We start from the raw sequence: 25,394 nt of genomic DNA, 5'->3' as shown, positions 1-25,394 counted from the left end.
GTACGGCAGTCAATCTTCTCGAATGCTGTCTTCAGTGCATTGCGATCGATAGGGCGACAGACACGGCTTCCTATGGATAAAGGATTAAGCCTATTGTGGTCTCCCAAAATATACTCGACGGTACGTGGGAGCACAAGTCCGTACTGGCACTTATCGTCTCAAAGTGGAGGAATCACCCAACCAACAGTGAAAACAACAGTTACCACGCTTTACGATGCTGGAATACGTCTCTAGCCTAGACTTCTAGATGTTGTGCGTTAGGCTCCAAAGCGTTGTTAGATTCATTAAATTTATTTTATAGTTGATCTTGCTTAATAAATTTTCCTTTCAGGTTCACCCCATGATGTAGATGTACAATTCCTAAAATGCAATCTAAGATGATAAACAGTCGTTTTATCTTCTTTGTGCAATGAAAATCCTAGCTACTAAGGAAAGAGAGATGGCGTTCTTTCAGCAAAGAGCATATAGCACACACTATATGCATTGTCCTAAATCAAACCAATCAAACAGTCTAAATGCAAATGCACATGCATATATTTGTTTTCAGCCTTCTTAATATGTGAATGATAAAAGAAAGCTAATGCGTAAATCTGAATTTTTTTTCAAAGCGACATATTAACAAGTTTCTTTTTCAAAATCAAAATGAAGACAATGACAACACTTTGCGATTTGGAAATGAAAACTTGCTTTCGAAACTAGGAAAAACTACTAATTTAGACCAAATACAATAGTAACAGGGCAATCGACTATCAAGAGCAATCAGACTCTCTTCTATGACTGAAAACGACACTTGCGACACTTTCAAATCAAGAAACGACAGTACATTTACGTTACTTTTTTGTAAAGGAGAACTGAAAATGACTCAAAAAATACATAAAAACATTTACAGTTCTTTTGCACAATGGAGGCGGAATATCAGCAAGGAAAGGGGTTTAAAACAGAGGTGTACTGACTACAGGCAGCAAAACTCCTGAATAGATCTGGAAAGAATGAGCACAGAAACCAAAATTTAGGAACAAGGCCTTGTCTGATCAGCGCACCTGTAACACAGTGAAACTAAAATGCAACGCACCTGCTACACTCGGGAAGTGCGCTGAATTTGAGATTCACAGAACAAACAGTGCGCTGGACCAGGGACGAGACTTTGATTGGGTTCTGGGTCATAGTTTGCAGTTCAGTTCAGGGATTTTGGGCGACCAAGTGGTAATCAGTAAATCAATCACAGGGGTAGATCTAAGGAGGTTACTAGAGCCACCACAAGGGTAATTAGAGAGTTTGTAAATCAATTGTTTAATTCATAAACAAAACCTGGAGATTGACTAAAGTGGCATTTATCTACTTTGCATTTGCATAGCAAATGCAGTTCGAAAGCTACCTGGCTCAACTTCAGGCTCCGTCTGTAAGTTTATAAAGTAAACAAATGTAGATAAACAAACAACCTAGTCGCTCCCCAGTGGAGTCGCCATTTTGTTACAGGGAAAAGTGTCTATGCAGAACTGCTAATCCCACTAAGGCTAGTGGCTACCTTAGAAACAAACAAAGTAAAGACTACTTTCGCTTTCCTTTATGAGAGATAGATGAGAGAAGAATAAAGGAGACCAACCTTTGTCTTGCGCTTGTCTCCTTGCTTCATTCCTCTCTCTTCTGATAGTCCTTTGGTACTTGCTTCCTTGTATACCCAGCTTCACAGAGTACCTGTAGAATCAAAGTAGCACAATACTATACGAGAACATGGATCTATTATCATAAACAATCTAGGATCAGATGTAAATTGACCATACAAATGCATAAAATATAAATCACACAAGAGTATGGAAGAAAACTTGAATAGCTTTATTGATAATCAAGAAAGAACCAAGAGAGTTACAACCAATTGTTCTGACCCAGCATCATCCTCTCAGCAAGAAGCCCTTCTTCACCTCATGAAAAGCTTAGATCACCCAACACTATGATGTTGCTTCAAGAAACCAACAACAATTCCTTACAAGATGCAAAATTCTAGCCTCTGGATCTCTGGAATGAGGGATCCATATATAGATGTCTGTATGGGAGATGAGTCAGCTTGTGATTTGATTAGTGTCTTCCCTCTGATAGTTCTTGCTTCCACTTGGAGATTGATGATCTCTTACTCATCCCTGGTCGAATTCAGAGAGGCAAGTGTCACAGGAGAAGTTTCTGGAACATTCCATGCTTCTCCACCTCGCGGATTGACACTACCATTTGTCTCTTCTCGCCCATCGCACCCCATAGAAGGGCTTTTTGAAATGCAACGCACCTACTGTGTGTATTTAGGTGAGATGCAATGCACTTTGCCTATGGAGCGGTGAAATGATCCAGTTTTGACCAGTTCTGGGTAGTTTTTCATGGAGAACTTCTGGGAGAAGCTGTAATCAGTTGACCTTGTTCATTTAGGAGTTGGAACAACACTTTTAGGGACTTAGGAGCCCTTGGTTTATGGACATTTATGCTTGGGGTTGCAGTGCCCAAAAATGTCTATAACACCCCTATGTTTAATTTTTCCGGTTACATTTGTAGATTACATTCTTCTGAAATGTTTGATGGAATGCCTATCATGGCTAGTAGGGGTATGATTATGATCTTGTTTCACTTATTTATTTTCCATCATTATTTCCATGTTCTTTTACTACTCTTAAGTTATCATTCCATTATGAGTAGTGACCTAGGCTCTGGGCTTGAAAAGGTGGCTCAAACCCAGGGGACGCTAGCATAACACTGGCAAATTGGGTCTCTAGATGCTTGTAGGTAAGATTCTCAGAGTGATTTTGGCCTTCTAGATTTTTTCATGTCTATAGCATCAGAGTGATTGAGGCTGAACATGTCCAGAACATCAGTGGGACCTAGGGAGAGGATGTCTAAGTGGCTGACATGTCTCTTGAGGGTTTTGTTACTGATGTGGATAGGTTGGCTGATGTGTTCCATCCATTCCACGTCGTTAAGGTCATATAGGAGGTCGAATCCAATCATAGTAGCATCTCGTCACATGTTTATCCTCGTTGCCAGGTTACTTGGGTTGATGTGTGAGGAGGGTGTTACAAAGTGGTATTGGATCATGGTTCACCCAATGGACTGGATGGGTAGTGTGTGTTGGTCATTCATGCATGTAAGTTGCATGTGTGTCTGTTACACTTGCATTCCATGTTCTTGTTTCATTTGCATGATTTCGATCATGGTTGTAGTGATGTCGTCATGTGAAAATGGATGTTTTTATTATGGAATGCATCGTCATGAGTATGTGACTAGTTACATGTTGTTATATGTTGCTTGATTACATCCTTGTATGGTAGGTTGCATTCTTGTATGTTTGATTACATGTGTCCATCTTTCATGTGGTTACAAGAATTTATTGCTTATGCTAAACTACATGCGTTCAAGTGTAGGTGTAGTTGATTATGCATTGCTTATGCATGTTGATGATTGTATGGGGCCATATGTATAGTGGCGTGATGTGGTTTTTGTTTTCATGCATGAGATCATGGTTTGTGTGGTTGATATAGTTATGCATTGATGACTGGACTCTAGTTAGAATGATGTGTATATGGTTTGGTACTCATGTGTTATATGTCTATATGCATTTGTTATGCATGTATCATCTTGGTTATAGTTATACATAGATAGTAGGTCAAACATGTCTTGTGAAGTCATGGTATGTAATTTAGGTCATCAGAGTGATATTGGTTGTTATGATCCTAATGTGTTGGATGAGATAGAGCAAGAGATGTAGATCATCATAATGAGGTTGCATCATTGGAATTTGGGGTAAGAGTAGATCGTCATACAAATATTGTAGATTTGTCATGTAGGTATGTAAGTTAAGGATTGTTATATGCATTAGGGTTATATACATTAGGTTTATGTACATATCTTTTGATGTTATTGTTACATACATGATAGATGCTAGTTGATTAGTGTAGTCATATTCACATGTGTCGGATAGTCATAAATGATGGTAACATGTGGTTGTATGCATTTCTATTGTTGTTTTATGTTAAATAACTTGATGATTAGGTTATATGTTTTTGATGAGCATGATATATATCTTCTTGTTCTTACATTTTATTAAACTGATGATTAGGGTTATTTCACTAAGATCTTGATGTTGTAATTTGGATTGGTCATATGCATGATGGTTATGCTCATTGCATTGAATATATTGATGTTATATTTATTGCGTTAACCTGGTTTGACCTATGTAGATGGCTATGTTTGTGATATTCGGGTATGAGCCAACATATTTGTGATGTGGTGTCATACTAATCTCGAGTGATTGTACATATGTGATTGTTATGCATGAACGACAAATGATTATGAGCTTGTGATGTGAACATGTTAGTTAGTTACGGTTATGGATATCATGATTCATGTTTCAGTCAATATGTTTTGAAGTTGTGTCATGCTAACCTAGGTTGATTGTGTAGACAGGATAGCCTCCTATGAAATGCATTAAGGTATGAGTTTGCTTATGCAGTATATTGGGTGCTTCATTGTTAATTATGTCATCTATTTGGTGTTTGAGTGTTTGGTGCCTATTATGCCATCTAGTTGATTTATCTCACATGGTGTGTTTATAGCTTGCTTGAATGTTTGATCAATTGCATGAATAAATGATCTTGTTTTAAGATTACTATACTAATACATCTGTTGAGACAACAGATATGTACTTCTGTGTAAGTAGTTGATAGTTGTAGCATTATGTCTAATGACTATGAGTTAACTATGGATTATGACATGATTTTTAGTCCTACTAAATGTTGATTTCAAATTTCTATATATGATTTTCTTGATATTTGTAACAAGTGGTTGACATCTGTTAGCATTTGTTGGAAGCATGTTGGTATTAGCCTCACAAGGTAATAGTTGATGTGTTTATATCACTAACAGTCTGGTTATGTGACATTGCATAGTAACACTCAACTGAGCAAGGTAAAATGGTAAAGGAAATGAATTGGGCAATAATTCATTGGCTATGTTTGGAAAACCCTACTTCATGACGAATGAGTGCCCTACATGCAGGAAGTCTTCTTAACCTTGATTTTGTCCGACATTATGTGGATACATGCTATATTCATTAACATTTACTTGACAGGTATATTAGCTAGTCTTTTTTTGCAGGTGGACCTGTCAAAGCATTGGAGTCCCTTGAGAGATGGTGTGGATGTGTTTAGTTGCAAGCAAGGGGCTTGACACAAAGAGATGAGGAAAATGGTGTATTGTTTTGTTTATTTATGCAGTAACAATTATGTGTTAATGATAGCATGATGCAGGGAGTTGCATGGCAAGAGAGGTTGTAATGAAATCTTGAAGAAGCGTGAAGTCAAGCTTTCCTTGGGAACCATGGGGATTGAGTCATGGTGTCTATTGTTAGTCTTATGCTTTTGGTATTTTGCGATTGTTGCACTTGATTTATGATTTTGATTATGTCTAGTGCATAGCTATATCACTTTGTTGTAGTGTCATATTTGTTTTAGTTCTCGTGGTATTCTTGTTGTTGTTTCGATTCTTCCGTTCTATTGTTTCAGTCTTTGGAATTGGTTGGGAAAGAGGAAAGTCAATGGAGCTCGGTGAGATCTGTGTGGCAGCTAACTAGTAATATAACACTCAGATGAAGCTTTGCTCATGAGTGAGCATAGCACAAGGTAATACTATGACAATCGTTTGGACTAGCTAGGTCCATTGTAGTAAATGGATGGTGGCAGTAAAGTCATGAGAAAGGTAACCAAAAAGGTATGTAAATAGATCTGAGGTGTCAGATGCCTTGGCTATGTTGGAAATAAGTATTATTAATGTTGCGCATGTGCTACATGAATAAAGGAATTTCTCTTAAACCTTGACCTTGATATCTGGTAATTATGTTATGATCATGATTATGTTCGTGTTTATATATGTATACATGTAGGTGTGTATGTATGTCATGTTTGACAGGATCATCATGGATCATGATTATTAACGCTAACATTTATGTGTATATATATGTATATATGGATATTGTTGTCTAATAGGATCATGATTTTTTATGCTAATGTTTACATGTATGTATGTATGTATCCATGTATATATGTCACTCTCTGATAGATCATCAAGAATCATTCTTGTGGCGGAATGATATCTTATGCAGGCGAATGGCATGAAGAAGTTCTTGACTGTTAGGAATCAAGTTGGAAGAGTAGTCATGACAAATATATGAGGTCAGTATCATGTGAATGTGAATTTATATTGTATGCTTGTATTATGCCTATGCATATGTTATGGACAAGTTATACTAACGGATATATCAGCAACATGAAAGTAGTGTGGTTTGCGAAATTCTAGGATAGGCATGGATAAGACATTGGAAGAAAAGTTTCTTGGTAAGGATAGTGTGGGTTTGGATGTGTGGTGCTATTGTTGTGCATATGGTGCTCTGTAGTTTTTGGATATGCAATACTATGTACATGTGGTGTTGTGTGCATATTGTACATGTAGCTCTATGTACATATGGTTTTGGGCCAATGATTGTACATGTGGTGTTGTGTATATGTTGTACAAGTGGTATTGTGTGTAGGTGCTATGTACATGTCATGCATGTGGCATTGTGTACATATGGTGTCACATACATGTCGTGTGTGGGGTACTATCTACATTTTGTATTGTCTACACATTGTACAGTGGCATAACGTACATGTGACATTATGTACACATTGTGCACCTGGTGTTATGTACATGTGATGTCATGAACACATTATGCATGTGGTTGCGGTGTATAGGTGGTATTGTGTACATGTGGTACATATGGTACTAGTGTAGATGCATTTATTGCATGGTTTCGTATGACGCATGTAGTTCTATGTGTGTGATGCACACTATGTGTATGTGTACATGGTTGAGGAGAAGACATTGGGTATTTTTCAGGTGTGGCAACTGATCCAGAGTGCGTACGGAATAAAAACAAAGGTAGAAGCTAAGGACTGACTGAAGGAGAAGTATCATTATTTTATTCCAGTTCTATTATGCATGAGATTTATGATTTCGGTTTATGATGATTACATGTGATCTATGATTCTGCTTTATGATGGTTATATGTAGCTTATGATTTTGATCTATGATTCTTGTGTTTGAGCTGACCTGATGTGATATGTTTATACATTATGATTTCATCAAGGATTCTAGTTTGACTTGTTGTGACAGGAAGTAAGTATGACTGCAAATATACCTTATTGACAAGCTACCAATGAGGTATGGTTTGAATTTATTTCAATTTATGTGAATTGAATGGAAATTATGTGCTTAGAACAGGAGTGCATGAACATTCCTGATCGGGTGGTTGAAATCGATAGCAAGAATTGGTAGCAACAATAAAAGAAATCAAAACATGCAACAATATTTTTGTATATCACTTCAGAGCAAGTCCATTGTGGGACACTGGTACCCAATAGTGTCCATTGATTTCCATGATCATGCTACGACTGGTATGATGGTTTTGAAGTAGGTATATTCCTTGGTTTTGTATCTTCCATTGCAAGGAACCCTTGCTAATGGATGTATCGCCCACGATAGGGGATGTTGGGGAAATTGGAAGATGAGTGACTACACGGAAGGGGGTGACCAGATTTCCTAAGGCACTATGTAACAAAGAAGGGAAGATCATAGATATATTGATTTTGGTCATTAGAATTTCCAAATGGAATCAGATGCACACTAGGATTGATCCTGGGAACAATGAGCCAGTAACTATTCATTGAGGGGCCAAGTGGCACAGGATTATAGTGTTGGAAATAGGATATAGTTTTGACTATGACAATGGATTCTGGACTTCTTGGGAAGGAGGTGAATCCTAGTATTACATTTGAGGTTGAGGTGTGATCCTCTAGATTACCTTGTTGATTGATAAGGGCAACATATCGTTTTATTTGTCGATTTAGAAAATGTGCATATGTGTATATGTGATTATTGTAAATACCGTAATGAGTTTTGTTATGAAGCTCCAGTATGTAGTATGGTTTTCATCTGGTCATGTTATGATGTTTTTTTTTTAGCAGGTCCTTCATTGTAAATACTATAACAAGCTATGTTATAATTCTCAATGGGAAGTATGTTTTGTTTTTAGTAGTCATGTTGGTTATAGGTTTCGTTGAACACCAAGGATGGTGTTCTCTAAAGGGGCAGGGTTCTATAGTAGTCTTGGTTAAAAACTCGTGTAAAATATGTAAATACCATGGATGATGTGACATTTATTCCAAGCTTAATGTTGGGCAGGACATCCTAGGGGGTGTTCATTTGGTTTTTTATGGCTAAGGAAATTAGCAAAGGTAATGGCTAAGGCTTTGGAGAGGCACGCCGAATTAACTAATATTTATTTATAAAAATAAAGGAAATTAGGATAAAATTAAGATGAAAGGTCACAGGTTTCATGTGAGGAGCAAAATGAAGGAAAGTAATAGAAAATGAAGAAAATAGAGACCTAATTAATAACAAGGCTTCTGATGATCAATTGGAAAGCCCTTAGTTAGCGTTAATCCTTTTCTATGGCTATGCATGGGATCAAGAAAGGAAAATAAGGCAAGAGGAAGCAAAATAGCAACCAAGGAAGAGCACGATCAAGCAACTACAACAGTATTCCTCGCAAGTATCGATTTGCATGTTTATTTTCCTTGCTATATTTAGCATGCATGGTATTGCATGTGGTTATTTTCTATCATGGCATGGATTTTTCTAGGTGTAATAGTGTTTTCAGCCTAGCCTTTCCATTTCTGGATAGCCATGGTGTGATGGGGTTTTCATGTTTTGGTTCAACTAGATTTTTGGATGGATTCAAAGCTGAGTGAGGTGGATCTCAGAATGAGATAGCACGTGGCCTAGTGGTCTCTAAACCAAACTATGGATCATGAAAAAACCACTAGCCTAGTGATCCCTGAGCCAAACTGTGGGTCACGGTAAAGATAGGATTGCGTTGCCTCAGTGGGACTAGGAATCCTTGGTAGTGAATGGCAGGATATACGGTAAATCTAAGACATCATTTTCTCTCCATTCGGCCTAGCAATATTGGGTTTGGGATATATGGTAAAGCTTGGAGAGTGCATCTTGGTTTAGGGCCAAGTGATGCGGGTTTCGATTGCGATAAAGCCTGAGAGACCCTGAGACAGGAAAAATAATCACATTGTAGGTGGAGAACTTCGGTCGCATCCATGCTTGTTTGGCCTATTGATCGGGTGGACATCACAATAAATCCAGTTAAGATGTGTTCATTGCATTGACCTAGTTATCAGGGATGGATTACGGTAAAGCCTGGTTTGTATTGATGAGGGTGAAGTCATTTAGCCTTAGTATACCCTGGTTGGTTCTTTGGTTGGAGTCCCACATTCATGCTTGCAATATGGCACGGGGGTGAATGGTTGAAGAGAGATTTGTCTTAGCCATTCTATGGTCTGGTGGAATGTGGAAGTCCCATCTTGGGTTTGGTTTTTGGATCATTAATGAAAGGTTGTTTATATTTTTATTTCTATGAGTATTTTAATGGATTATATGTGGTCTATATGGTTGTATTTTAAAGAGTATTTCTCTTGCTATTATGTTGGTTATATGCATGTTTTATGAAAACAACTATGTATAGCTCTCAGCATGTTTTTATTTGTCAATGAATGGATAATGTATCTATGGTATAATAGACGATAATCGAGTAAATGACATTAGGGAACAATGTTTCTTAGTGATTCTCATATAAGTATAAGGTCCCTATGTTTAATTTTGTTGGTTACACGTGTAGATGACAAGCTTGAGACATGTTTGACGAAATGCCTGTCATGGCTAGTAGGGGTCTGATTAAGGTATTGTTTAAATTTTATTCTTTTGTGTCATTGTTTCCCTGTTATTTTACTTCTCCTAAGTTATCATTCCATTCTCGGCAATGACCTGGGCTCTGGGCCTGGAAATGTGGCTCAAATCTCGAGGACACTGACATAACACTGGCAAATTGGGTCTTTGGATGCTAGCAGGTAAGCCTGTGAGAGTGATTTTGGGTTTTTGGGCATTGTCATGTCTATAGCACGAGAGTAACTGAGGCATAAGATGTCTAGAACATCAGTGGGACCGATAGACAGTATGTCTGAGTGGCTGCCATGTCTCATGAGGGTTCTGTTGTTGATGTGGATAGGTTGGTTGATGTGTTGTGTCATTTCCACTTTCTTCTAGTCACATAGGAGATCTAATCCAATTATAGTAGCCTCTCGTCAAATGTTTACCCTGGTTGGCAGGTTAGTTGTGTAGATGTGTGAGGAGGGTGTTACATCTTCACTTTGAACTCAATATGAAAACTAGGATCCCTACCATACACAATATCATATGAAGAAAAACCTATGGTGTTCCTCCATGTAGTTATATAAGAAAAAAATTCCTCTAGAAGTCACTAAACCTTGGTGACTAGCCATGATCTTAGTAAGGATAACTTCCATTACTCTTTTGGTGCCCTACACCTGGTAATTAGCTTGTGGGAGTTAAGGTAAGGTGATCCTATGGTGAATCTTGTACTTCTTAGTAAGCTTTTCAATTAGTTGGGAAGTAAATAATGGACCTCCATTCATAACTATCTCTCTTGGCACTACAAAATAAAAAATGATGACTTCAAACACAAAGTATGAGACATATTGCTTGGTCTCTTTGGTCATTCCTTTGGCCTTGAGCCACTTGGTCACATAGTCTATACAAACCAAAATGTAGGACTTCTGATGGGATGGAAGACTGATAGGCCCCACAAACTCAAGAGCCAACTTCTAAAAGGGTTTGACGGGCAACTGAGTTGGCAATGTTATTTCATCTAAATAAAATAGCTTTCCCACCCATTGGCAATTATCGCACCCTTGTACATACTTATTTGCATCATGGAATAATGAAGGCCAAAAATATCCGATGTGAAGCACTTTATACCCTATGTTTTTATCAAAAAAGTGTCCACTACAAGGCTCATAATCACAAGCCTTCAAAATGGCATAGACTTCATATTCTCTTACACAATTTTGGAATTCATTATCTAGACGAGTGGAAAGAGACAATCATCTACCAAAGTGTATCAAAAAATATATTAAATGAACTTTTACTTTTCCCTAAGAGAGAGGTGGTTCAAGGGCTTTCGTATAATAATATAATTAATGGTATTTTTGTACCACCACAAGTGAGTGAATATTGTAAAAACATGTTGATCAATAAAAAGAGTCTTTAAATATAGGTGCATTGTCACTATTTTGGTAACCCAAGAAAGGAAGTTTGCAATGACATTATTCTTCCTAGGTTTATCCATAATAGTGAAATCAAAATCTTGTAACAAAAGTAACCACCTAGTAAAGCGACCTTTAGTAACAAGTTTATTCATTAGAAGTTTTATGGAAGAGTGGTCAGCATGTAGAAAAACTTGATAACCTATAATATAATGCCATAATTTATTAACAACATGCACAACAATAAGAAATTATTTTTTACTAATCATGTAATTTAGTTTTGCGTGTGTTAAATGATTGCTAATGTAATAAACACCATATGACTTTTATTCCTCTTTTTATCCTACCACAACCCCAATATCAGTGTCATAGGCATCTATAGATATATGGAATGGTAAGGTCCAATATGTTCCTCATAAGATAGGGTCTACAAATATGGACTATTTTAGAGCTACAAAGTCATTTTCACACTTGTGAGATGATATAAATTCCTGATATTTTAAAAGTAGTAGAAAAATAGGAGATACAAGTTTAGGAATTTTTTCAATAAAATAACAGTAATAATATGCATTCCATGGGAAGATATGTACATATTTTTTTTATTACGTAGCAGAAATTTTTAAGATTACCTCAATTTTCACTAGTTCAACTTGTATCCATGCAGATAAAGACAATAGTCATGTACAACTCCTTTGGTCATCATCATATGGAATTTGTCCATGATTAAGGTTAAATGAGATTTATTGCAACATTTAAATAATTTCTTAATATTGGGAAATTTTTTTTTCAAGTATATCACTATATGACGTATCATACTCCATATAAATCACAAAATAATCATTAAAAAAAATATGAGAATATTCCAAGTACAACTCGTTGAAATGTCGTAGTTGTAATTCAAAGTCCAAAAGATAGGAATCCATATGAAAATGTACCTTAGGGGGAAGTAAAGGAAGTCTTATTAGAGTCCTCAAGAGTTATTTGGATTCTTTTGTACCAACTGAAGCCATTAAGGAACTAGAATTTAGTTGTATGGATAGATGATCAAGGACATGGTCAATAGTTTTCTTATGGAAAGTGGTATTTTTCACTGGCTTTATTTAGCTCTCTATAATCAAAACACAATATCCACTTACCATTCTTTTTTGAAACAGTTAACATTGGAGAAACCTACTAGTTGTCCAATATCAGATAAATGAAATTAGAAATTAATATCTTTTGGAGTTCTTCTTTGACAATGTCCCTTAAAGATGTCTTCATTATACACTATGATTGGTGAACATGGTCAGACTCATTTTTAAATAAATGTGGTGGGTACACAAATAATGTGGAAACCCATTTATTTTCATGTATTCCCATGCAAAATCCTCTTTTTTTCTCTCGCAGTAGCTGAAATAATCATTATGTTCTTAAGGGATAAATTTCTTATTTGTATTGAATTTTCTTCCAGGCTCAATTACAATTGGGATACTCTTGTTTTTCAGTGCAGTAGGTATCAATTAGTAAATATGATTATCCTAATTATATTCTTCCATTATATAGCTAAGGAACTAAAGTTTGGGATGAGTCACAAGTAAGGGATCATTCATAAAATAACTAATAACATCGTCCCATGTGTCATCCTTGAAGAATTGAGCCTTAAAAATGGTGATGAGTGGTTGTACAACATCGTCTTCTAGTTCAAATTCAACTAAAAAATGGTTTTTATAGTCCATACTTGGTTTGGCAGGAAGATAGAGGATAATGTTGTTTATGTTGTTTCCATCATAAATGTTCATAATGTCTAATAGACAACTAATGAGTGCATCAACAAAAGCTAACCAAGACCAAAATTATTGGGTGTCCTCGTAAGCATGTCTTAAGATGAAACACCAAGAAGTCAGTTGGATACTCCAAGGAGTATAGGGAAGTGAAAACATCCTCTGGGATTCCTTCTTCTAACATTTTCAATTAATCAACTAGCTCAAGCATGGTGGGGTTTGGCCTTAGATAGGTCAATCCAACAAGCTTGAGGTTTTATTTGGTTATCACATTCATCACAACACCCACACTTACTAACAAATTTGGGATGGTTTTTTTTCCAATATGGACAATCTTTATTGGATTCCCAAGGTCATCGTATTTGGTAGGTGGTATTTTACCATCAATTAATTATAATAGCTTTCCTACCACTTGAACAATGGGAGGTTCTTGGGATTTCCTACAAGTAATTTAAGGACAAAGTTCCCTCACTATCTTTTCACAAAATTCGTTTAATCACTTGCAACAATGGAGTTCTCATGCATATATTTTTCAACTCCTTTGCAATATAAGATTTAGATTGTGGACCGATCTTAGCTATCGCCATTTTCTCTAGGTAAGGTAGATTCATAGTAGTTCCAACAATAATAGCAACATTTTATACTACAAGGGTTCCATCATACAAGTATTTTAGCATGGGTTTTATCAATGGTAATAACATCACCAATCACAATAATTTTAACATGTTGTTCCTCTAATGTTTCTTAATTTGAAACTTATTTCTAAGGTGAGTTCTCTTCTTTATGTTCTATAATGATAGGGGAAGTTCTTGAATACAATACTATGCCCAATATCAAGTGTATATCATTACATTCAATAAGGGATATGAAATAACTGGGAAAGCTATGATCTTCAATCTGCTTTATCTGCTTATTGTTTTTATTTCGGTTGGGCTACATAACTACCTTGTGTCGTAGGGCAAGATTACTTGGTGGTGTATTGGATGCGAGTTATAGTTTTTTCTATTGTATAGACATCTATGTTGGAATAGGGAAATTCCATATGGATATGGCTTCTTCCCATCCATATAGCTATGGTAATGACTACCTCTTAGAAGAGGACCATTGTAACCATGATGTGGGGTATATGATTAAAGGAGGGATAGGAAACCACCACAAGATTATGGGATACTATATTTTCTATGAAACCTGTTAATATTTATACATGCTAGTCCATGTATCCAAAGATAATAATGGTTCTGAAGTTTTACCCATTGGTTGGGTTTTCCATGGCCTCTTGGAGCCAACAAAATAGGTTGACATAATCTCCTCACATGATTCTTTGAATACTTTTTTTGGCCCTGGTAGGGTGGTTAATCCGTTGTTGAATTTATCTACTCACAAATATCACAAACTTCCACATTGTTGAGAAAACACTCTTAGAGGGGTTGTTTTTTCCTATAGTTGTAGCAGAATATTGACAATGCCTTTTCAACATCATATTTCTTCTATTTCGACCGCAAAGAATCAAATTGAGAAGAGAAAGAGGCGAAAATATTTGTTTCAAAATTTTCAAATAAATGATGAATTTTTTCTCTATTACGGTCTAACCCTAACTGCTTTATTTATGTAATAAGCCCAAGATTCATAAATAGATTCATAGTTAGTTGAGTCAATAAAGCCCGTAAGCGGTTATCTACCTTAATAATAATTTTAAGTTGTGTACCCACATTATAGAAAATAGACCACAAGTAATTATAAATGAGTCATAGATAATAAATAAAGTGGTTAACACATATTATGCAAGGGACCACTAGTATTTAGGGTTTTGGATTTCATAAAGCTATAAATAGTCTTAGATAGCAAGCGAAGAATTATCAAGTCTTATTGTAATTGATCTCTTATCTATTAGAGGTTTGCCCCTTAAAGAGGAAAGTGAACATTGTAATATACATCCAAAAAATAAAATATATTTGTAGCATGTCTCAATTTGAGTGATATTTCTATATTTTGGCAATACTATTTAGTATTTCTGGAATTCTGTTATTCTGGTTGGTCAACTGCATAACGAGTGGTATCAAAGCACTTTTAAGGGCCAGTTGTACCTCCAATTTTCACAGAAAATATTTTAGGCTAGAGATCTATTATGACACCTTTAAACCATGGGATCTATCATTTAGTGCATAAACCTATGGATTTGGGGAGGCATGCATGAAGGAACTAAAAGAGGTGGTGACACTTGTTGGACTCCCTTGTAACCCCTGTGCGTACCCCTTCAAGTCGTAACACATTAGACAAAACTGTACACAAACTGCACTTTTGCGTACCCTTAGGTATATCAAAAGCCCACCTAACCTGAAACCTAACATTAGATAACTTGTCAGCCATATTTTTTCTATAGTACATTGAGAACAAGACTCGGGGATATTACTCGCATATACAATAGGGTAGTTAGGTAGTACGACGAAGGGTACGGTCTATCCTCCTTAGTTAGTGCTCTTAAAGATTGGGTAAATTACTATTATTGGACCCATGTGTATATTGTGATCTGTAGGACCTAACATTCCTTTGTGACCATAGCCCCCTCAGCTATCTGAAGATTTCCCCCTACATTTTGTCCATATCAGATCCAACAGTTGGGGTTCAGCTACCACTATATAGATCATATCCATAAGTTTGGGTTCTGCCACCATAGTACTGATTAGAGTCAACAATTGGGGTTTTTACAGCATAGGTAAGACTCTTTTCATTGTGACGGTTTTGGCCACCATATTCGAGATCTCATTGTCACAACACATTTTGCAATGTTAAGAAATTGTGGTTTTGGTTACTGTAGTCTAGGCTAGATTTTCGCAAGATATTTGGTAGTATCAAGCATTTTGGATTTTGGCCACCACAATATTGATCACCTGGGAGTAAAAATATTTTAAGAGTAAAAGAAAAACAATCTGGAGCCATCACAGGATGCTTGTAAGAGACCTAGCTCATAATATTCTAGACAACGAGTTGATCAGAGTGGTACCATTCACCTATAAGCACCCGATTTTCATGCGGTCCAATTTTTTTCTCGACGTGGCTTCAAGTGACCCACATCACTAGAATCCTGAGCTTTCCTCTTTCCAACCATACTACTCTTAAGTAAATTCAAAATTTTACTAGAGCTAATGTATGTACAGTACCAAGTCTCAAGTTATGGCTACAAAGAAGGAAATGAAGAGAGTCGAAGCCCTCAAGAAAAAATTTCATAGCTTCCAAGCATCCATTGTCAAACTCAAAGATGCCTTGTCTACTGTGCAGATGCCTCGCAGACCCATAAGGGAAGAACATAGTGTTGATGCAAATGTAGAAGGAGAATATGGCCATCACATTCATTTCCATGGGGGTCACCAATATTTGAGTCACTAGACACCTAAGCTAGACATCTACAAATTTGATGTTTCTAACTCGACAATATCGGTTGCAGAAATGGAAAAATATTTCTACCTTAACAATATCTATGAAGATGAGACTAAACTCATGTGGGAGATCTTTACTTGTACCAAGAGAAATGGTAGTGGTGGTAGTGACATCATAAATTCTATCCAAGGAGGCCAACTTGGAACATGTTTTGAAAGGCCATTTGTGACCACTTTGATCGTGAATCTCACTTTGTCGATCATCCCACTAAGCTCAAGAAAATGGTTATTGTACGAGACTACATTGCAGCCTTTGAACAATTGGCCATCTGTATTGACGAGCTAGGAGATATCTTCTTGGAACGTTTCATCAGTGGCTTAAAGGAATCCATCGAAGCCCATGTCAGAACACATCACCCACCTACTTAGTTGAGACCATGCAACAAGACCATAGAGGTAGAAGTAACCTTAAATGCCAAATCCAATCATCCAAATTTAGTCGCACTGGCACATCCCACCTTGACTACAGGCCCCGCCAAAACACTTAAGGTTCAAAAAGTGTTGCCAGGAGAAATGGATGAAAGAAGGAAACAAGAACTTTGTTACTATTATGATGACAAAAAATCCTTGGGACATAAATGCAAGGAACCAAAATTGTTTCAAATTGATGCTACTGAAAATCGCTCCACTGATGAAGATACATCCATTGAAGTGATTGAGAAGGAAGAGGGTGAATCCCTAAAAACACTAGACACTAATACTTCAGCTATGCTAGAGGAGCCTTTTATTTCAATCCATGCCCTGGCCAAAATTTCTTCTCCCCTGACTATCAAAATCCCAAGTTTTATTAAACATTCACGAGTAGTGGTGTTGATTGATAGTGACAGCATGCATAACTTTGTCCACAAAAGAGTAGCAGAAGCATTTCATTGTGTTTTAAGGGCGGTATCTAATTTCCAGGTCCTTACTATTGATGGGCGACCATGAAATGTGAATGCCACAATGTAAGTATTAAGATTCAAATGGGGGATTATCACGTCAAAGCCCAAATGTTTGCCATTGAAATGGGTAGTTGTGACATTGTCCTTGGTGTTGAATGGATCTACACAGTGAGCCCTATGACAATGGAATTCAAGGATTTATATATGAGCTTTAAGTAGAATCAACACACTCATACACTACGGGCACTCCAGGTATGTACACCTACTATCATTAGCTCGCATCAAATGGAGACGATTTCAAAAAAGGACCATCATGTGATAGTAACACAATGTAATTCATCATGCCATTGAATCCACTCCTCCTCCCATTCATCCTGATATGTAACAGGTATTAGATTTCCACCTAAGGATTTCCCACACTCGGGGGGTGAACATGATCATAACATCCCTTTGATCCTAGGTACCAAGCCATGAAATTTCCTCACCCATCAATATCCTTTTAACCAAAAGTTTAAAAAAATAATCAAGGAAATCCTTAAAGCTAGTGTTATTACTGCCAGTACTAGCCCTTATTCATCTCTGGTGGTCATGGTTCTAAAGAAAGATAGTGGTTGGCCCATGTGTATAGAATTTAATTCCCCTAAAAAGCTCACTATCAAGGATAAATTTCCTATCCTAGTAGTTGATTATCTACTTGATGAATTGCATGGTGCCAAAAATTTTACCAAGTTACACCTCTAATCAAGCTATCACCAAATACGGATGAAGGAAGTTGAAATTCCCAAGACAACCTTCTAAACTCATAAAAACCATTATGAATTCTTGGTCATTACATTTGGTTGTTGTAATGACCCATCCACTTTTCATAGCCTCATGAACAACCTTTTGAAATCTTGTCGCGTAAAATTTGTCCTGGTCTTTTTTGATGGCATTATCATTCTCAACGCATTGACTAGGTATTGCAACTACAACAAGATCATAAAATGTTTGTGAAACTATCCAAGCATTCCTTTGGCATGGAAGAACTAGAGTATTTGGGACACATTCTGGGCCCTAAAGGAGTGAGTGTTGATCCAAAAAAGATTCAGGCAATACAAGAGTGTCCCGAACCCAAAACCTTGAAGACTTTGGGGGGATTCTTGGGTCTCATAGGCTACTAACATAATTTTTTTCCGCAATTATGGATCCATTTCCTGACCCCTAACTAATATTCAAAAGAAAAGTCCATTTATTTGGAAAGACGCAACTCAGTAGGACTTTTTGGCTATCAAATAGGCAATGTGCTCCACTTTAGTATTCTCCCTACCAAACTTTACGAAACCTTTTATGATTGAATGTGATGCTTCAAGAATGGGCATTGGTGTAGTATTAAAGCAGGAAGGTAGATCATTAGCTTTTAAGAGTCCAAAACTCAGCGGAAAGAATTTGGGTCAATGTACATATGAGAAAGAAATCATGGCCATCTAACTTGCAGTAGACACTTGATGACCATACTTATTGGGGCATCATTTCTAAATCCACACTGACCATCATAGCCTAAAATATTTCCTTGAGAAAATTTATCATCACCACAATAGAATAAATGGCTCGCAAAAATATTGGGATATGATTGTGAGATAATTTACAAGAAGTGGTGTGACAATGTAGTGGTCGATGCCTTATCATGCTAATTCGACGATGAGGGCACCCTTTTATACCTCTGTCTACCCATACCAGATTGGATTGAAGAATCCCATCATGAATAGTTCTCCCACCGCTTTGGGTTCTAACTCATTAATAGATTAAGATCATACCATGATTGCTCAGAGGACTACTCTTGTAAGGATGAGGTTCTTCGCTAAAAGGATCAAGTAGTGTTATCCTTGACCTCCACTAGAGGGTGGTTTAATGCTATGTTAAATCCCTTGTTATTTTAATATGTAGACCCAGTGGTTTCGTAAACTTAGAAGAAAAAAAAAATATATGGGACCTCAGATGAAACTATTGTAGAAAGTTTTTTTTAGGATGGAAAGAAAGAAAGGAAATGCATATTACACATAACTTCTAAGTTTAAAGAAACTAAAAAGTTTTTTATTCAAGATGCAACAAGCAACAGAAGGGGATTCGGATGAGCGCTCTGCGATTAGGGTTCGAAGCAGACCCTCGACGCCATTGAGATAAGGACAAGAGTTGCAGACTGCAAGGTTCAGGCATCAGCGTCTGACACAGTCCTTTAGGGGATCCTTGGCGCACATGGACCCTCCCCAGGGGGGGGCCTCAAAGCCCTCCCCACTGACAAAAATGACGCTGTCAAGAACAGAGGATACCCTAATCTTTGGATCAATCCGCGCAGGCCAGGAAACGATACAACAGCAGAATAAACTGAAAGAAACAACAACACCGACTGACAAGATTGGAGCAGCACCAGAAGGAAAAGATCAGACAGAGGAACAATCCAAGGTCACCTCAAAAACCTGCAAGCCAATAGCAGAGGAAAGACCCAAGATAGAACTGCCAAGTCAGAAAATCAATGAGAGAATACAGTACATGACAGATCATGCACTCATAGGAAAGTTTATAGGAATGTGGCCAACAGAAAAAGCGCTGCATGGATGGATCTCAGCAAAATGGAAACCCAAAGGTGACATTACCTTACAGTTAGGACCGAAGGGTTTTTTTACAGTCATATTCTTCTGCCTAGAAGACAAGTTCAGAATCTTAGATCAAGGCCCATACTTCTTCAACTCAGCAGGCTTGTACCTGAGAGAATGGATAGCAAGATTCAATCCGGACAAGGAAGACCTCACCTGGGCCCCTGTCTGGATCAGAATGTATTCTCTTCCGGAGGAATATTGGGATGAAGGAATACTCAAGGACATCGGAAATGGGCTGGGGGAATATATAAAAGCAGCAGAAGAAACAAAGCTGAGAAGATACACTTCATATGCACGCATCTGTGTCTTCATGCGACTAGACAAAGCGCTTCCGGATTCGGTAAGTCTCTCCCATGACGACTATGAATGGATTCAACCTCTAGATTATGAACATGTTCCGTTTCGATGTCGTAAATGCCATGCTCTGGGACATTTATTTAGGGATTGCCCTCAAAATAACAAAACCCCTACTTCTGATCCCTCTGACTCCACAGCCCATGAGGGCTTTACCAAAGTTCAAAACCGGAAAAGAGCCCACAAAAAACCTGCTCCAGGCAGGAAGCTTCAGCAAGATCCTGCATCTTTTCCCTCCACAAGCAATAGTTTTAAGATTCTGACTCAAATCCCAGAAGATCCACCCTCAAGCTCTAAGCCAAACTCATCTCCGCTCTCCAAGTCAGATCTGAACATCCCCTCCAGCTCTGCCCCTATATCAACCTTCTCCGCTGACAAAAATGCTTCACCCATGGATACCCAAACTGAGAACGCAGGGAAAACAAACGACATGGAAGTTGATAGATCTGTGAAACATCTTATCATCTATGAAGAAAAAGATGATAAAAGAAGTCAACCGCAAATAATGGAGGAAGAACCTGAAAACTTTGACATGGAAGGATTGGACTTACTTGAACTCGAGCAGGCCTGCAAAAAAAAAAAATATGATCAAATCCCAGAGATGCAGCTCAATAAACTGGAAGTAGTTCTCTCGAAGGTATATCAGCAGAAGCAACTAGGAATCCAACCAAGCAGTTCATGGGATGGTAGCCTTCCCCCAAAAGACTTCAAAAAGAGGGGAAGAAGAACGGAATTACAGAGAACCATTGAAGTGGGGAAAATCCTGGTGGATTCAGGAAGGTATGCAAAATTGACGAAGTACTACAAATCTTCCCTCAATAGTGAACAATGAAGCTAACTTCATGGAATTTACGAGGGCTCAATAGCCCAGGGAAACTCAGATCTCTAAAAAACATGATAAAATTGGAGAAACCGCAAATGTGTTTTCTTCAGGAAACTAAATGCAATAGCAGCACGCTAGGGAGCATCCTCTCCAGAGCTTGGCCAGGATGCCAATCAGTAGCAGTGGACGCAGAAGGAGCATCAGGGGGACTAGCTATAGTGTGGAACCCAAAACTGATCCTTCTCCATGACTTTCATGCCTCCCACAATATCATTCAAGCTACATTTCACATCACAGGAACCAACATTCATGGCAACCTAACTAATGTTTACTTTCCTCAGGAAGCTGGAAACAAAATAGCCCTCCTCAACACAATCGAGGCACTAAGCTTAAGCAGAACGCACCCTCTATGGATCATAGGCGGGGATTTCAATATGATCACCAAGCTCGAGGAAAAACGAGGAGGAAGAGTAAGGCTAGATCAGGAGAATGCCCACTTCAAAGATTTTATACAAAACAACTCTCTTATAGACTTACAATTCTGCAATGGCACACACACATGGAGCAATCGCAGAGCAGGAAAATATCAGATCGCCTCAAAGCTAGACAGATTTTTAATCTCAGACAATTCGGTTCATCTAGGAGGGGATATAGCAACTGCCATTTTACCCTACTCAGGATCTGACCACTGGCCCATCTCACTCCAATGGCAGAGGCCCGGTAACTCAATCAAGCGACCCTTTCGCTTTGAAGAATGTTGGCTTCAACACCATGCATTCAAGGACTTCGTCAAATTAAAATGGAGTACTTTCTACCCACCGGAAGGATCCAAAATGTATCAGTTTCAACAGAAACTCAAATACCTAAAAGCCCAAATTAAGAAATGGAATCATGAAACATTTGGAAATATTTTCAAGGAGCAGCAAAATCTGAACAAGGAAATGGAAGAACTGCAGCAACAAATTATCACCAAGGGACATACTACATGGACCTTAGAACAGGAGCAACGTATAAATTCAAAATTGGAAGAAAGGAGAAAGCAAGAGGAAATACTTTGGAGGCAAAAGTCCAGAATAAGATGGTTAAAAGAGGGGGAAAGGAATACCAAATTCTTCCATAGAACCATTGTCCAAAGACGAATGCACAATAACATATCATTCATACAGAATCAGGAAGGGGCAAGATTGGAAAAGCATGAAGAAATAGAGGAGGAATTTCTTCAACACTTCAAACAAGTGCACAAAGAGCCTGAGACAAATAGGAATCCAGCCATTGATAAGATAATAAAAAAAATCCCAAAAATCATTACAGAGGAGCATAATGAGATCCTCCTACGTCCTATTCTCCCTCAGGAAGTGGATGCAGCAATGCACCAGCTCAAAGCAGGCAAAGCACCAGGACCTGATGGCTTTTCAACCACCTTCTATCATCAGTTCTGGGAAATCTTAAAAGAGGAAGTCTGGCAAGTTGTAGAGGAATCCAGAGCTCTTCACTGGCTCTTACCCTCTCTCAACGCAACCTTCATTGCGCTCATCCCAAAGGAGGAGAACGCTAACACACCGAACAAGTTCCGCCCTATAGCACTGTGCAACGTCCTCTACAAGGTCATTTCAAAAGTAATAGCAAACAGACTAAAGCCTCTTCTGCCTTTGCTGATATCACCGGAACAGTCTGGATACGTGGAAGGGAGGCAGATCCTCGATGGAATCATCCTTACGCATGAAGTCATTCACTCCCTAAAGCATCACAAACAGGCAGGTATGATTCTAAAGCTTGACCTCTCAAAAGCATTTGATAAAATAAGTTGGACCTACATGAAAAAGATGTTAAATGCTTATGGCTTCTCGCCCATGTGGGTGAGATGGATCATGAGTCTTATATCATCCACTTTCTTCTCCATACTTGTGAATGGCATTCCCTCTAAACCTTTCAGTCCTTCTAGAGGAATCTGACAGGGCGATCCTCTTTCCCCCTTTCTGTTCGTTCTAATGGCTGAAGGATTAGGTAGACATATCAAATCTGCGCAAGTTTCCCATCAGCTTAAAGGGATTTCCATTCATGGCACCCCAGCCATTACTCATCAACAGTTTGTTGATGACAACATGCTCTTTGGCTACCCTTCAGTTCAGGAAGCCTCCCTCTTCAAATCCATTCTCAATGACTTCTCTGCCGCCTCGGGCACATGTGTTAATAATGCCAAATCCCAAATCTACTTCTTTCATACCTCTCCTGTAGTGCAGAGAGCTATAGCCCGCATTCTGGACTTCCCCATTGACACCCTTCCATCCAAATATCTAGGAGCCCCTCTCATATGTTCAGCCATTAAACATTCCTCATGGCGCACCTTAATTGAGAAGTTGGATTCTCGTCTCAATCTCTGGACTCATCGATCTCTAAACATTGCTAGCAGGGTGGTGCTTATAAAGGCTGTGCTCCAGGCTATGCCGCTCTACCTGTTTTCAATACTAGCAGCGCCCAAATGGGTTTTAAAAAGAATAAAGGATCTTCAAAGGAACTTCCTATGGGGCAGCACTGCCACTAACAGAAAATGGGCCCTGGTAAACTGGACAACTGTATGCATGCCCAAAGAAAAGGGAGGCATTGGACTACGAGACCCCAATCAAAGCAATGCGATAATGTGTGCCAAACTATGGTGGCAGTGGCTCACTAACACAGACAAACCATGGGCCACCATCTGGACAACCAAATATGCAAATAATAGACCACAAAAGGAGCTAATCAGGCTTATACCTAATGCAAAAGGCTCACTCATATGGAATGCGGCCAAGCAGCATCACAGGTTAATACAACAACACAGTTTCTGGGAAGTAAGAGATGGCGAATCTGCACGATTCTGGATGGATGCTTGGAACCAAATGCCGAAGCTTAGCAGCATCCTAGATCCTTTACCATCATGCATAGGGGAGGAGCAGCAGAGGCAAACTATCAGACACTACTGGACCCAGGAGAAGGAGCAAGGATACAGGCAATGGATACCAAATGACAGGTTACCAAGAAACATGGATAGCTCCTTCAAGGAAAGATTGGAATGTGAACTCAAAAATCGATGCATCAGGTATTCAGAAGGCAACGAAATCCTAAGATGGGGGTACGTGCCAAAAGGTACCTTCACAACCTCAGAAGTCTATAAATTAATCAACTCCAACCAGTCTCCCATCGATCTAATCTGGGGAAAAATATGGGACGCAGGTATCTGGCCTAAGGTATCAACATTTCTATGGCTAGTAGGGCATCAGAGAATTCTAACTTGGGACAAGCTAAGGAGAAGAAATTATCATGGCCCCTCAATGTGTGTCAACTGCAAAAGCCAGGAGGAAACATTGCAGCACTTGTTCTACACTTGCGCAATGGCCAATCAGTTGTGGGAAAAAATTAGTTTCAGATGTCAGAGAAAATGCAGAGTGGCAGAGAATATCATCAATACCCTGCGTCAATGGCAAAAGAAACCTTACAAGAGTGAAATTCTCAATTATTTATGGAAAATAATCCCAGGACAGCTCGTTTGGGGAATATGGAAAGAAAGGAACAAGCGCATTTTCAAAGACCAGAGTTCTTCGTTAGAACAAATATGGAACAGACTATGCATAAACCTCAAAGAATCTCTGCTAACTCACACCTGGAATCAGGAGGACCTCCCCTCAGACGACAGGGAGAGAACTATTATGGAAAATTGGAATATACAACTCCCTAATGCCTCTCTAAACAATGCTCCCTCAAGAACCAACAATACAAAAAAAGATTCCTGGAATGCACCTCTAAAGCCCTCTATCAAGCTCAACTTTGACGGAGCATCCAAGGGCAACCCTGGAAAAGCAGGATATGGTGGAATATTCAGAAATTATGCAGGGAAGCCTCAACTGATCTACTTTGGGAACATTGGATGGGATACCAATAACTCTGCGGAAATGGAGGGCCTATGGCAAGGCCTCCAATTAGCCAGAACACACAATTACCTTCCCCTGGAGGTAGAAGGAGATTCTTTGATTCTCATCAATATGGTTCAACAACTCCTTAATGGCTCACATGCCAGCAAGATTACAACGAGCTAGAGATTGGCAGCCAGATTAGAAGCAATTGAACTTGAGCTTCTTAACAATAGAGCAATAATATTCAGTCATGTCAAGAGGGATGGCAACAAAGTTGCCGATCTCCTAGCTAATGTGGGGGTCGACAGCAACCAAGCCTTACTCACAGGACCAACAAACATAATTCTGAATAAGGATAAATTACAGGAATGCAACCAGATGGTGTAGGAAGAAGCTACACCCCCGGGTGCGGGTGCTCTAC

The 25,394-nt window shown here is 38.4% G+C and overlaps 1 protein-coding gene across 1 annotated transcript; it reads left to right on the top strand.

The window, feature by feature from the left end:
• Window positions 1-19,556: 19,556 nt before the first annotated feature.
• LOC149201844 (uncharacterized) lies at window positions 19,557-25,156 on the top strand. Its single transcript, XM_089401384.1, has 3 exons — window positions 19,557-21,043; window positions 21,217-22,844; window positions 23,085-25,156. Exons 1-3 carry the CDS (start codon window positions 19,557-19,559, stop codon window positions 25,154-25,156), a joined length of 5,187 nt encoding a protein of 1,728 aa, XP_089257510.1.
• The last annotated feature ends 238 nt before the right edge of the window (window positions 25,157-25,394 follow it).

Source organism: Pinus tabuliformis, chromosome 2_1, assembly GCF_031772625.1.
Source record: "Pinus tabuliformis cultivar Carrire ecotype Pingquan chromosome 2_1, CPIR1, whole genome shotgun sequence".
Taxonomy (NCBI): domain Eukaryota; kingdom Viridiplantae; phylum Streptophyta; class Pinopsida; order Pinales; family Pinaceae; genus Pinus; species Pinus tabuliformis.
This window is presented reverse-complemented; position numbering and strand designations above follow the sequence as displayed.

What these genes read in the sequence shown, in the direction of transcription:
- LOC149201844 (XM_089401384.1), top strand. Translation starts at nt 19,557, where the DNA reads ATGACGCTGTCAAGAACAGAGGATACCCTAATCTTTGGATCAATCCGC. An exon ending in ATCCTGGTGGATTCAGGAAG is followed by an intron (nt 21,044 to 21,216) that starts GTATGCAAAATT and finishes ATGCAATAGCAG; the next exon opens with CACGCTAGGGAGCATCCTCT. An exon ending in AAAGCATCACAAACAGGCAG is followed by an intron (nt 22,845 to 23,084) that starts GTATGATTCTAA and finishes TAATGGCTGAAG; the next exon opens with GATTAGGTAGACATATCAAA.